We start from the raw sequence: 15,495 nt of genomic DNA on the forward strand, positions 1-15,495 counted from the left end.
TAGTCACTGTAAAAAGGATTGATTAAGCAACTCTTAGTTAAAGCAAGCTTCGTAGTTTAATACAGTTGACTCTCTGTTTAACCACTTTCAAGGGACCACAAAAAATGGTCCCTTAGTAGAATGTATCCTTAAACAGAATGCTTTTAAAACTACAGTGAAACATCCGGGACTGTGAAAAGCCATCTTTAACTAGAGAAAATCATTAAATAGAGCATTGTTAAACAGAGAGCCAACTGTGATTCCAAATGGAATAAAATAATGAATGCTAAGTTAGCTTTTGAGCTGTCAAATTAAAGCTGAATCAATATATGGAGGCATATACTGTTTGACGACGGATTTTATGTAATTTGGCAATCTGCCAAGTAAAGACGATTTCGTCTGAATGAATCTAACAGGGAAGAAGGGAAAATAACGATGAGATTTTGATGCACGCGTTTTATAATGTCATCAGTGCCTTATTCATTTATTGCATTCTCAAAAATAAAATAAGGGGAAACAAAAATAGTTACCATGGAAACAGCAAAAAGAAAATAAAATATTTTCATTTCGTTCAGGAACGTAAAACCAAAATGGTAAGCTCAAAACTTTGTTGTGAATAAATAAGTGAATTAATTTTTGCCGTGAGAATATAGATCGAATATACTTTAGATTAAAAAAAATGTTGCTGTGAGCAAATTTTCATTTTTACAAACTTAAGGCTAAATAAGAGAGAGGCAAAAGTGCACAAGTGAAACAAACCAACTAACATCTCTATAAACTAATAGTCCATTTCCGCCTATAAACTGGATATTAGCCTTTCCATGTAATCAATGGTCAGACAGTATTAAGTATTTTTAGCTACTGTTAACACTAAGAATATTTTTCATTTCTTGTGACAAAACATAGAATCTTTGACTTCAAAACGAAATAATAATTAGAAAATACTAACATACATCATTAAATACCTAACCACACCATGGATTAATTTAGCACAGTTGTCAACTTAAGCTTTGATTTTCTCCATAGCTTCATAAAATGTTGCAAATGTTGGGATGGGTGAGTTTGAGACTTAGATAAAAAAATTTTATTATTATTTATGAGCTTTGTCGGAAGCCATGCGTCAACATAAAATTTGCCGTATTTTACTCGCATTACTTTAGATATGTACAGTTAATAATTATGGATAAACCATTCTGTATTTTAAGTACAATTAATCTTGTTAAAATGTTACACGAAAAAGCAATGCACTTTTTTTAAATTTAAAATGCAGATAAATAAAAAAGTTAAAAGGTTAAAAAAAAAACAGCTATTAGAATTATTATCAGTTATTTCTCAGTTTGTAGCAATTTCTATGGAAGTTGTGAAACAACCACAGCATTTATACATTTATCAACAATGTTACTAAAATCTTGTTAATCTTTTTTACAATTTTTTACAAAAAAAGGAAGTATTGTATTTGAGAAAAAAATTTCACTCAAAAATCGGTCTTAATTTCCATTTTGCTCACCCCCAAATCAAGAGTTGAGTTTTTTTTCGACCTGACCACACTTGGAGATTTGCCTAGGAACGTATAGACACGCGAAATATCCCTTTTGACGATTCCGAGTTAATTACAAAGAGTTTTCTTGTGATGTCCTTATGTATGTGCGTATGAGTGTATGTACGTATGTATCTCGAATAACTCACAAAAATGGTGTGTCCTAGAAGGTTGAAATTTGACATGTCGACTCCTAGTGGGGTCTAGTTGTGCACCTTCCCTTTTGGTGGCATTCGGATGTTCCTAAGAGGGTCTTTTACACCTTTTTGGAGGAAAATCATTGTTAATTTCAATGCTAAATCAAGTGGTGTTATAATTTGTCAAACACTTTGCAATATATCGCCAAGCTTTTGGTCGCCAACTAGGCGAAAAGTGTGGCAATGTTTTTAAAAAAAATTTTTTATTTTTAAATCTGTTTTTAATTTAGCCAATGTTGGTGATATTTAAAGAGTTAGCCACTGAATCACATTAAAATTGCCAATAATGAGGAAATAAATCTGTGTAAAACGTTTTTTTGCTTCAGTTCCGCAAGAAACTAGGGGTGAAAATATTTAGTGTTTCTTTACTTACTCCAAGGCGCTATTATCATTAAATTGGAGTAAAATTAAGTCATGTGATGCACACATCAGCTTGTTTATGTGTGGAACAACAATTGAAATCCATTAAATGTTAGTAGTTCCATTGAAATGTTAGTAGTACAACTATTCTAAACAGAGAAGAAACTAGCTAGTATAATAACAATATCGGTATATATTTGTTTTAAAGTAAGAATGTAGCAAAACATGTTTATCAACTAATACATAACATCAACATATGCTGATATTCCATCATTTTTTTAAATGATTCCCGCAGTTGGAGGAAAAAAAAAGAGGTCGAGCATTTTAATAATTAATTAGCAAAATCATACCTTTCAGACAACTGAACACAAAGTAAACACAGAAAAAAAGTTAACATTGGTTTTCTAGTAGTTATTATTTTGGTTAAAGCTATAAAAAGATGCGGTTAAATGAAGACAAAAAAAAAATGCTAAGCAATTTTTAATAATCCTTGAGTGCAGGGACAGACTGCCATCAGGTAAAAAATCATATATATTTTTTTAATTTTATTGTAATTTGTCAACATTTAAAATCTTTTTTTTTTTTTTTTGAATTTGAATTTTAAATTTATTAGTGCCAAAAAGTAGCAAATTTAAAATTTTTCTTCTGAGAATATTGTTTTTCCAGTCAAAAGTAGCCAAAAGGAAAGAAAAACATGCATCTTTAATTCATATACGGTAAGCTTCGAACTATTTTCACATTACAGAATGGTAATACGAAAAAATGAAAAAAAAGGAAGAGTTTCACTTTTGCAGCTACTTGATTTGTAATATGTTACTAAAATTTGACAAGATATGAACTAATATGTTTACGTGAAATTAAGGATTAAATTACTTTAAAAAAAAGAAGGAAAAAATAAAATGAAGAGACAATTATACCTGTTTTTCCAGGATACTAGCCCTAGATCTCTGCGAGGAATTTACTCCATCAGTGGGTTCAGCTGCACTTCTGGAACTTTTCCCCACAGCAACACTGTCACCAGATTTCATTTCCGGGGAACCGGAAGAATTAGTTTTGTTCTTAAAAGAACCAGTCTGCTTGAGGGGTAGCACAGGGGCACTCTTCTCCTCATTGCTGAAGCTGCAGTTGACATTCTCCATTTCGTGCTCTCTCAAGGTCAGGATCAGAACCCGGAACAGTTCCCAGTCACCGAAGGACATGTTCAGAGTCTCCTTGAGTTCCTTCAAGTCACAAGTGAGCAACACCTGGCCACCGATATTGTTGTCTTCTATAGTATTGATGTAACTGTCCAGTTTCTTTTTGTTCAGTTTTTCCTGGGATCTCAACAAATCTGAAACACCAGCTACTGAAAGGGTACTAAGCTTCTCTTGATCAGGCAAAAGCTGAAACAAGGAAACAACTTTAGCAGATAAATAAGATGTAAGTCATCAGTTAAAAAATGGTAACACGTTATACCTGCAAACAAAATGCACAATATTTTGGAAAAACTTCTGTTTTATACTTTTTATTATATTAAACTTCTATTAATTGCATAAATTATAATCATTGCTGTCATTGCGCAAATCAAGGATTGCTGATTGGTTTGTTAAAAATACTAATGCCCCTTAAAACTTGTTGGAAATTAAGATTTTACATTAATCTCTCCAAAATATAATTTAAAAGGAAAAGTGCCTTTATATCATCAGGAGTCTGTGTATATTTCATTTTTGGGTCCTAAAAGAAATCCTTTATGAAATTCATATTATCAAAAGGAGTACTTTACAAAATTATTCGCATTAAATAATCATCTTTTTATAAACCATTTTTTTAAATTCACAATTTTTAGGTAAACTATTCCTAATGCTGGGGTGGTATCTCTATTTTTCATCAGGTTTCCACAAAAATACATGCGTAAAAATGCATGCTCTGCAACATTAATTACAGTATTTCATAGCAATATTTAAACATTTTTTAAAAATTGATCTTCTGCAGTTCAGATGTTTATCAATACTAATAATGGTCATCCACATCATATGAGTCAGTGAGAAGCAAAGAGATGTAAGCGGACGATTTTAAGTTTCAAGTAAATCACTTTTAAAGTTCACTGTTCAGGTTTAAAGTTCATTACCTTAAAGTCTACTTAGGTTTTCATTAAAAAAATTCTAAATCATGCTGTAGAGCAGCACACTACCAGGGCTACTAGTACCACCTCTTGCCCCAAAACAGAGGAGAGGTCCACCTACCATTTGTGTATCGGTTATCTCCAAATTTTTATCACTTGCATCTCATTGCCTCTTCTCACCGCCTCTTAGTGTTCAACCACGGATTGTATGGAATTTTCAAACGTCCAGATAAGACGAATCTATCTGAATGAGGGGGAAATGTAAAATATTGATGGCGGTATTCTGCTCATTTGAATGAGTCTCTGCTTCTGCAAAAGATGGCATCGCTAAAAAATAGTAGATTTGTTCATTTCCAGCTGTAAAACGGATGTTTGTCTTTCCATACAATCCGTGGTCAGACAGTATGTACAGCCAAAACAAAACATACCATTAAAGACGAAGACTTAGAAGAATGGTACATTGCCTGATGTGAAGCCACATGTTCCATTGGATAGTTCCACCAAGGCGAGGGGGCTGTGGGAAAGTTGTGCACAGGAGATGCAGTGTTGCTTTGGAATATGTCCTTCCTTGTGTGATGTGAATGGTGCAGAGGCATATACCCCATAGTATGACTGTAATCTTGATGGTGAAGAGGGGTTGCTATGTGTTGCTGGATTCGTATGCTCAAAGCATCACATTTCGTAGGAGGAGAACTTGATGGCTTCAAGTCACTTTTCAAGAACTCTGAAATCTGTTGATGAGTTTCTATGGAGAAAAACAATATCTATATTTTTGCAAAATGATTAAAAAAAACCCTCACGCTCATAAGATGGTTGTTAATTAATATGCTATTTAATACAATATAGGACTCCAAATAGTTCGGGACCACTACTTTTCGGATTTTAAATCCTGACTCAAAAAATAGCTAAATAAAGTATTGTGTGATGTTACACAGGTTTTTAAAATTTATTTTATGTATTAGCAAGCCAAATTTCTTTTTTTCCCCCTTTAAAAATCTCAATGAAAGTGTACTTTGGTATGATATTTAAAAAAAGTTACGAGATAATTTGCATGATCCATGGATGATCTTTTTTAAAATTATGCATTATGGGATATGCCGATTGATACGATAAATAAATCATACTTATACTATAAATTACTTTGTATTTTATCTAAGCATGTTTTGTATTGTATACTAATGAGCAAATAAAAAAGTAATACCGTAAACCGAAAGCAGATAGCAAAAGATTGCTGCACATATACAGCAAAACGCTAATATTATGCTCGACACATGGCATTGAAACATAAAAAGAAGCTATAAATACTGTCAACAAGTAATAGCACATGTTTCAGAATTTTAAACGTTCAAAATTAGAAAAATAATTTTAATATTAATGAAATTAAGAAAAAGGCCTTATGTTTTTTGCCTTATGGACTCCGGAATTAAGGACCCATACTGTATATTAGTTTTGTAGGGAATATTTACTTTGTCACCTTGAAACATGCATTAAAAACAAAAAATACCGAGGGGAAAAATTATTCTGCTTTTCTTTTCTATATGTATTGTGCTCTTTAGTAAATAAAAATAAATACAGTAGAGAACCAATTATTCGGGAAGTTCAGGACCATCGCTGTCCCGGATATCTGAATTTCCTGGTTTCTTGGATAGCTAAAAAGCGCTATAGCCCATTCGTTATGAAACTTAAGTTACTATAATAAATACTAATACATATTAAAATAAGAAGAAAACAGTTCAGAAATACTTATTATTGAAAGTTATCCATAAGACCTGAGACCTGCACATTCATTTTGAAAAGGGGAAAAAAACACACTTTTCCATGTTTTAAAACAAAAGAAAATGAAGGGAAGGGCAAGCAACAAGTTTTTGAACATAAATGTGCGATTTTTCTACTATAAGGTATGAAAGAATTTGTTTTCTTGAACGCGCTTTAAAAAAAAAAAAAATTCTTGTAAAGGTTTGGTGTTTGCGATTACGGTAGTTATTGATAACTATTGCTTTTGCATTAAGTTCATACCAGTAGAAATTTGATTTATGAGTGTTTAACGATTTCTAGATTCCACCATCAGCTATCCAAAATATTCGCAAATCTGGCTTTTGGTGTTTCCCGCGCTTTTCCTACGTCTCTTACGCTCCAAACGGCTTTAATTAGAGACTATTCAATAAAATATTGCATTAGAATGTGACAATATTCTTTTCTTTAGTATTCAGTTGGAATAAAATGAAAATTTTAGACGTACGTATACTTTTTAATTCAAGAAAATATTTCGGAAATTTTGCCCCGCGTTAAGGATAACCCTCTGAAGTTTGTTTTTGAAAACATTTTCCCAAATTATAGAAGAGTAATATGGTATTTATTTAGAAACCGCTCATATTATTTTAGGTATTTCAAAAAAATGCTTAGTTTTTCAAAAATTGCCGAAAATGCGCATTTTTTAAAAATGGAGGGAAAACCGGCAAAAGGTTGCCGGTTTTCTGGTTTCCCGTTTTTTTCCTTCCCGGATAAAAGGTTCTGCACTGTATGTTAAAACTAATAAATAGCACATGGCAAAAGATTTCTCAATTATGCATGTCTGTGTTCCTTGTACTTCAATCAATTTTCTATGCAGCTTTATGAAAATGTTACACACTGAATGAGATAGGTAATTTGAAATAAGACAAACTGTCCTTTTCACAAAAATTGATATTTGAACATTATAAAATGTCAGCAATGACGATGGATTTTTTTTTTTTTTTGAAAAAGTAATTTTTGAAGCAAATTGTGATATGTGTGTGTGTGTGGGCAGGGGCGCCCCAAACTTAAAATTTTGGGAGGGGAGAAGTTCTCGATTTGCTGAATAGAACTCCAATTTGAGGCAAATGATGATAGTTCTGCGGAATGGAACTCTAAATTTTGCCGAATTATGATAACTTTGCAGAATAGAATTCCAAATTTTGCCGAATGACCATAATATTTCCAAATCGTCAGACAAAATTTGCTGAATAGCAGGGCCAGATTAAGGCATGGGGCACGGGCCCAGGGCACCATCATTTGGGGGCATTAAATCTGTAGCTAATTTTTTTTTCAAATGGAGAAATTATAAATTGTATCATAGAAAAAACCAAAAAATTGACTTAAAATTATAACTTTCACAAATCTCAAAGACACTCCAGGCTTAACATATTTTACTGCATTTTAAATTATATACAATAGATACCTTTGGTATTTATGTCCTATTAGAATTGGGTGTATGAAATTGGTAGCATGTGAGTCTTTTCAAAAACATCTTAAATGTAGAGAGAGGATTTAGCTTCTGGTTTAAGAAGTCATTGCTAGAACTGAAATGCAAAAACAGCTGCAAGAGGATCTAGATCATATTACGGAGTGGGCTGATAAATGGGGCATGGCTGTTAATGTTGGGAAATGTCAAGTGCTACATTTAGGGCATGGAAATAAGTGTACAAGTTATTATTTGCAAGGTTCAGTCATTAGTCAGGCAGACAAAGTTACTGATCTGGGGGTCTTAATAAGTCAGGATTTAAAGTTTAGCCAACAGTGCAGCATTGCTAGCAACAAAGTCAATAAGATGCTTGGGTTTATCAATAGATCTATTTCAAATAAATCTAAAGAAGTTCTTCTGCCCTTATATAGAAGTTTGGTAAGACCCCATTGGGAGTATGCTGTTCAGTTTTGGTCTCCTTATCTTAAGAAAGACATTAATGTATTGGAAAGGGTTCAAAGGCGGGCTACAAGGCTAATAAGTGGACTTTCCCACTTAGATTATGATTCCAGGCTTAGAAGGCTAAAAATGTACAGTCTTGAGCAAAGAAGAGACTGAGGGGACATGATTCAGCTGTTTAAATTTATTAAAACGAAAGATGTTACGGGGCTAAAGTTTAGCACTGAAAACAGGACAAGGGGTCATTGTTTTAAGCTATTTAAATCTCAGGCTAACATGGATATTAGGAAAAATTATTATTTTAGCAGGATAGTGGAACCTTGGAACAGCTTACCGGAAGAGGTGGTAATGAGCAAAGGAGTAGACAGTTTTAAGAGGGCCATTGATCTTCAGTGGGGATTGTAAATTGACTAGGACCAGTCTAGCTGGGCCCAGAGCTTGTTGCTGGTCGTCACATTTGTATTCGTATTTGCATTTTAGACTACCTTTGGTTCTCGTACGGGAGTGGGATTCAGGAACGCTTCTTCTGGTCATTTTTCGAAGTAGAAACTTTTAAAAACGCAGTTGCTATCTCCAATTATGTTGGGAAGTCAGATTTAGGGGCTCTCCCCCAGAAACCATAGCTCTAGCAATGCAGTTTTAGGCGATCCTTGATGATATATAGAGGTGAGAATTGGGGCCTGCTCCCGGAAAATTTTTAAAATTGAAATTTTAAAAACACGATTGTAAGTCATCTTTGGTAACAACGAAGGGAATGGCAATTTTTCGAAATTAAAGTTCCAAAAACGTAATTTTAGCCAACTTTCAACAATGTTAGAGGGAGGAATCTTCAGGGGCTCTCTCTCAGAAAGTTTTTGAAATTGATCGAAGCCCTTAAAATGAAATTACGATGTTGGAAAGAGGGGGAGGGGAAGGGGATAGTCTCTTGGAAAATTTTAGAAGTTAATTTTTAAAACGCAGTTTCAGATTATCTTTGGTGATATTAGTGGCAGGAAAAGTTCGCGGGTTCTCCCTCAGTTCTTTCCAAACCTAAAATTTTATAAAAAGTTTTAGATGATCTTCAATGATGTTATCATTGATGTCATTTCGTTTATTTCATAAAAAATTTTAGATGATTTTCAATGATGTTATCAGGGGGTTCGGCAGCCCTCTACCGGAAAAATTTTCCAAATTGAAACCCCCCACCAAAAAAGTTTCTTTAGAGGAACTTTGATGAAATTAAGAGAACGGATGATTTGGGGGATACCGAGAAATTTTTTAAATAACCATTAATGATAGGAGGTTTACAATAAAATACAATGCGAAATTTTCAAAAAAAGGAATTAATGTTTCATTCTCTGTTTAGGTGTTTCCCCCCCCCCTTCCCCATGAGGGGAGGGGGTTGGAAAAATTAATAAATGAATAAATAAAAAAGCTGGAGTTGCGGAGTTGGAATCGAATGTTTCAAAACCCAGGAGTCGGAGTTGATCATTTTTCTTCCGACTCCGCAGCCTTGGTTATTAGAGACAAGAATTTATTGAAATTTTTAACTTTTTTTTAAATCAAAACATTTAAGTTAAATAATCGCCTAAAAATCAAGAGAAGTCCATTTAATTCAGTTAATATGAGGTATTTGTTTCAAGTCATTTGGAATATTACTATACACTTTATTAATTTTTTTTTCTGCTATAACCCCTTTTGTCTGTTATTACCCCAGCCTCCCCTAACAGAAATGCAGATAAAAGTCTAAAGAACATGGAAGCGAATGTCAGAAAGACAAACAATTTCAATGCAATATCACTCTCACCTTGTAATACTTTCCTGATGAAAGGATCAAGGTTAATAGTAAAAGGCAGGAAAACCTTCAAATCATTAACCTGCAGACTGCTAGAATGGAATGAAAGAAAAACTTCGAATTTCTTTTCATCGTGATCCAAATCCAAAGTAGGCTCTTGGTCTTTAGATGACGGAATGTAGCATTTGATTCTGGGGAGAAAACATTTTAAACTTATAAAGGGTGTTTTTTTAGAGGTATAGAACTTTAAGTCAGGAACAGTTTGATCTATACAGGGTTGCCACGGAAGTTCAAGAATGAAATTCCCTGACATTTCCAGGTTTTCCAGGTGGTTTTGAGAAAAATTCCAGGTTATCAATCTCCACCTTCATTTTGCAACATTAATATATACATCTCAAATTTTGATAAAACTTACCTCATTTTCAAACTTTACAAACAATGGCTACCAAATTTAATTTACTCAAGCTGAAATAATCAAAAATATGTAATAAGGGTGGTTCAATTTTTTTTTCTCTCTCGGCTCAAGTCCAAGAACCCCTTATTTTTTTTAGACTTACTAATAGTATTGTGCTGTAAAAGTTTTAGCTTCTTGCTCAAATTTTAAGAGGGTGCTCAATGACACCTCCATTTAACATTAGCTCTAGCATAGAAAAAGTCAGATTTAGAAACATTTAATTTCCCCAGCTGTTTTTTTTTATGTAAGTAATTATTTTTTTGCAATGAATATGCATATAACTCGTGTAGATTATAGTATGTAACATTGTTTTTTCAGTTCAATGAATTTTTTTAACCCCTTCCTCATACTTATGAAGTTTGAGGGAGGGGGTCGAGCACCCTCTTTCAGTTCGAATAGGAAGTTAAAATTCCTCCAGTATTTTACTATCCACAAGTCTAAAAACATTGAGTGGTGTCCTGTTTTCTAGGAGAAACCTTTTTTTTAAAGTGTATTTTTGAACTACCCTAATGTACTAACACAAGTGAAGCAAATTACTGTAATAAACAATTAATGTAAATGTGGCATATCTAATTTTCAATAGCGAGGAGCCACTGCCTTACATCAAGTGAAAGAACTGCAGAATTAGCAATTGTGACATCTGTATCACAAAAATAAAGTTAATTGCTAAAATAATCTGAACTAAAACTTATGAAACCTAAACTTTTTCAATTATTGCTTTCTATCCCTCCAATCCATTGAACTCAAAGCGCTTTTAGACTGGCCTGTAAAAAAATCATGCACCTTTTAGCTTCACATATTTCCCCTGTTTGTTGCTCATAAAACAGGGGTGCTCCCTCCCCCCCATATTTCTGAACGCCTTAGCGTTTTTTTTATTTTTAACCCTCTTTTTTTATTTTTTTAACCCATTTATTTATTTTTAATTATTATTGTTTTGAAAAAAAAGTGTGCTCGCTCTCCAATAAAATACACACACACAGATGAAAATAATAAAGTAAAATAATATGAGTAAATAATTTGAATAAAAATAAAGTAAAATAAATAATTAAAAAATCCCCCCCCCCCCCAAAAAAAAATTGATGGCGCAACTTGCGCCATAATCACTCCTGTGGGCAGCCTGTCATAAAGTTTGAGCATTGATCAGAAACTTCTCTGATGTGCAGATTTTTTTTAAATCGGATTACTTTTATTTTGAAAGAAAGAAGCGCATTGGAAGTCTTAAAAGATCACTACCAAAATACTAAAAGATTAGCGATACTTCTGTAAAAAAGAAACTTTCTAAGTTTAAAATTGTCTAATGAACTAAATTTACAAAGCAAAATTGTTTAGAATAATACGATTTCATTAATTAATTTAAAGAAATAATATAAAATATGAAAAGATTATTGCAGCTCATTAAAAACTTCAGTCGGCACTCCCAAACAAAACAACGTGCTGTGCATCATAACTTCAGAACTGCTGACGTTAACAAGCAGCGCTTAAACAGAGCCCGCTCAAACGAGGAAGAAAAGTGATAGACATCGGTAAACGATATTTATCCGCGTTCTCATTCCTAATGTAATGTAATATAAAATTAACTTTATTCAAATTAGAATAACTTCTCAACTCTTTCGGCACGTGTAAAGTTTCAGTTTTAGGTTGGCATCCTTTGATGCCCAATCATATGCAAATGAGGCAAGTATAAATAGTGAACGATTCCAATCGTTCTCTCTCTCTTCTTTTGTGTTCGTCAGCCTCTTGTGAGTTAGGTCCGATAGGTGTTGGGGAGTTGCGAACTCCGCCTCCACTTATGGCCGGGTTTTATTCTTAAGAACTTATTTTTGTTAGTTATATTTATTTTAGTTACTATTGACCAATAAATTCTTGGTAAGATTTTAACAAGTTTCCAATGTTCATTTCTTCACATTAATATTTGATTCTGCACCTTCCACTGTGTGATATTATCTCTGCTTGTATAAGCATGTAACATTGTTGACTGACTTACGAAATTAGCCCTTCGGCTTTTCGTTTAAACATCGTAAGTTATCATAAGGGTTATGGGCCCAGCCCTACCCAATTGTATCAGAATAATTACGTGTTCAGTATCATGAGTAATATAAATGTATTAAGATGTTTTCGAATTGTCAGCAGAGTAGAGTATTAGACTTCGTGTTTTTGTGATGAAATGGAATGTTGTAACTGACTTGTCTTTTTGCTGAATCGGTAGATGACAAGTGTTTGGAAATCTTTTCAAATTGTTTTCCCCGCATCGGCGTTGAATGAAAACTGTGAAAGTAGAAGCTTTTCTTTTGCCTTTTGGAAATTTGTATCGAATCTTTAAGCCATGTGTAGTGCAAACTTTTTCTCAGATGTTTCGTTTGCATTTTATGGGGGGATATAGCTGGTTTGGTGTTAGGCAGAATAGTGGCTGCTAAATTCAGCGGAAGACCTGGACTTGTTCCAGGGGGGAAGCTGTAACAGTTGCACTATTTAGGTTTTTTTTCGGGGATATTTTGAGATTTTGTTGGTTGTTTTTTTTTGCAATTAGGTTTTTTTATTTTTTTTGGCGTTTTTCATATTCTTAACAATCATGGCATTCCAGAGTGTTCCTATCGAAAAATTAAGGTCTGACAACTATGTGAGTTGGTCATCTGATATTAAATTTGTCCTAATGGAACGAGGTTTATGGAAGATAGTTAATGGCATTGAAACGGAACCTTTTTCTAATGATGAAAAAAAGGCTACTGAGCAAGAGATTCGTAATTTTCAAAATCGACAAGATGTGGCCCTATCCATAATTTATTTAAATTTGGAGAAAAATTTCAAAAAGATAATCGAAAATCAGGTCAACGCGGCTGATGCCTGGAAGGCTTTGAAAGATCACTTCTTTCCTGACAATCGTTGTCAGCACATGACATTGTTTTCAGAGTTATCTCAATGTCGTATAAAAGAGGAAGAGTCGATAAATCTTTTCGCTGCCCGTACTCGGCAAATTTTCGAAAGAATTAAGGCTATAGACGCGAATTTCTCTGAAAATTATTTGATTTTTCAAATTTTGCGTCATTTGCCCTCAGAATTCGACAATATTTGTCAAGTTATTCTTAGAACTACTGCACAGGAATTCACATTTAATAAAGTAGTCAGCGAACTTATTGCCGAGGAATCGCGAATTCGACTAAAAGATGAGGATGATAAAATTATCGGCAGGGCTAACTTTGTAAAGAAACCGGGTAATTTTAACAAGAAAGGAGTAAAAGGGAAACTAATTTGTTTTAACTGTAATAAACCCGGCCACAAAAGAGATGTGTGTCAACATAGAGTTGACAAGGACCTCGAACAACGTAACGGAAAGTCAAGATCACCAATCCGGAACAAGAGGAAGGCGAACAAGAAAACTGCGAGGTGCAGTTCCCCATCAGTGGAAAAGGAAGCATGTAAGTACCAGAACTTTTTCATTTCCGAAGTACATCTGAATGAAGTATCAGAAGACCCAAATGAATTTATTTTCGACACTGGTTCCACCCATCATTTCGTCAACATTCGTAGTGCGTTTGAGGACTTTAAACCATTACGAAACAAAGAAATGGCTGTAGCCGTTAGAAATGAAACTTTCCCCATTTTGGGGATGGGAACTGTGAAATTAAAGTTTGATGATACTATCATTGTTTTAAAAGATGTAATGTACTCTCCTAATCTGCGTCAAAATTTGTTATCGGGTACTAAATTCGATAAGGGGGGTGCTAAGTTTGAAGGGGGAAACGGCTCCGTGACGATATCTGGTCGAAATGGATTTATATTTAGAGCAATTTTAAGAAATGGCATTTATTTTGTAAAACCTCAAATTTTGTATAATAAATCGTATCAAGAAAGTATAAAACCAAATAAAAGTAATGATCATTTCGAAAATGAGAAAATTGAATGCTCTAATGTAGAAAAATTAGAATTGTGGCATAGAAGGCTGGCACATATTAACACCGATAGTATCAGAAAGAGCGGTGAATTTGAGTGTGTCCATGGCCTGCCTAAATTCAAAAATGTAAAAATAGATTGTCAAAATTGTAAAATTGGTAAATTTAAACGTGTTTCATTTAAACCAATAGGTAAAATACGGTCTAAATGTCCCCTTGAATTACTTCATGCTGATGTGTGGGGTCCATGTAATATTAAGGGAAATAAGGGGGAACGTTTTTATTTATCAATCATTGATGATTTTTCACGTAAATCTGCTTTGTATCCAATTAGTGAAAAGAGCAAAGTACCAGAAATTTTCATAAGGCACATAAAGCGTGCTGAAAGATTTTTAAATCTTAAAGTAAAAGCTGTTAGAACTGACAACGGGGGAGAATTCGTAAATAAAGTCTTTGACAATTATTGTTTGGATAACGGTATAAAACATGAGTTAACCAATATTTTCAGTCCAGAGATGAACGGTTTGGCCGAAGTGTACAATCGCTCAGCCGCTAATGCTGCAACAGTATTATTGGAAGAAAGCGGGCTAAGTAAAAGATTTTGGCCGGATGCTATGCTTTATTTCAATTATACTTGGAATAGGATTTGTCACTCAGGACAAACTAAAACACCTTTTGAGTTATATGGTGGACGTAAGCCAAGTGCTAGGCACGTCAAACCTTTCGGTGTTTTGTGTTATCTTGGAACACCCCGTCAGCAAAGACGTAAACTTGATGTTAAAGCCAAAAAAGGTATATTTTTGGGCTATGCATTTAACACTAAGGGTTTTCGTATCTGGATTCCCGAAAGCGGAAAAATTTTTGAAAGTATAAATGTAAATTTTAATGAAAATGTGTATTACAAAGAAGCTTTTAAAAATATATCAGAGAGTGACTCTAGTGGAGCTGTGCTGGGTCCCTGTCTCAAATGGTCAAATATTCAATCAGATTCTCAAAATTCAGAAAATGAATCGAATTCCGAATCGGATAACGGAAGTGAAAGCCCGAGTACGCCGTCTAAATTCTTATCTTCTGATGAGAGTGAAAGCGAGACGAGCGGGGATGAATCAGATTCGAATTCTGACTTGAGTGAAAATGGGGAAAACCCACCACGCGCCCAGCTGCGTGAAACAGAATGGGTGAGGAAAGCAATCCCAAGGTCAGATAAATCTCGTACTGATATTTATTTTTATGAGAAACATTTTTCTAAACGATTACGTTCTTTAAATGATGTTGAAAAATATTGTTCTGAAAATGCTATTTCGTTTAAGCCACATTTATTTGATTTTAATGGTAAAAATTTATATCAAGGTGAAATTTCTGATCAAACTGTTCATTTAAATTTATGTAACTTATGACTAGATGATGAAATTGTAATTCCTAAGAATTACAAACAGGTTCTTAAATCTAAGCAAAAGGACCAGTGGTTAGATTCAATGAGGGATGAATTAGAGGTTATGCATTCTAGAAAAGTGTGGGATTTAACACCTTTGCCTGCAAATGAAAAAC

The 15,495-nt window shown here is 33.8% G+C and overlaps 1 protein-coding gene across 1 annotated transcript in view; it reads right to left on the bottom strand.

Moving 5' to 3' along the window:
* The window catches only part of LOC129225206 (kinase D-interacting substrate of 220 kDa B-like), an 87,907-nt gene that overhangs the window by 9,236 nt on the left and 63,176 nt on the right, over nt 1-15,495 (bottom strand). The window contains exons 20-22 of the mRNA XM_054859773.1: nt 9,619-9,797; nt 4,603-4,919; nt 2,991-3,455 (exon numbers count right to left, since the gene is read on the bottom strand). Coding sequence (XP_054715748.1) covers nt 2,991-3,455; nt 4,603-4,919; nt 9,619-9,797 — 961 coding nt within the window. The remainder of the gene's footprint in view (nt 1-2,990; nt 3,456-4,602; nt 4,920-9,618; nt 9,798-15,495) is intronic.

This window comes from Uloborus diversus, chromosome 6, assembly GCF_026930045.1.
Source record: "Uloborus diversus isolate 005 chromosome 6, Udiv.v.3.1, whole genome shotgun sequence".
NCBI classification, from domain to species: Eukaryota; Metazoa; Arthropoda; class Arachnida; order Araneae; family Uloboridae; genus Uloborus; species Uloborus diversus.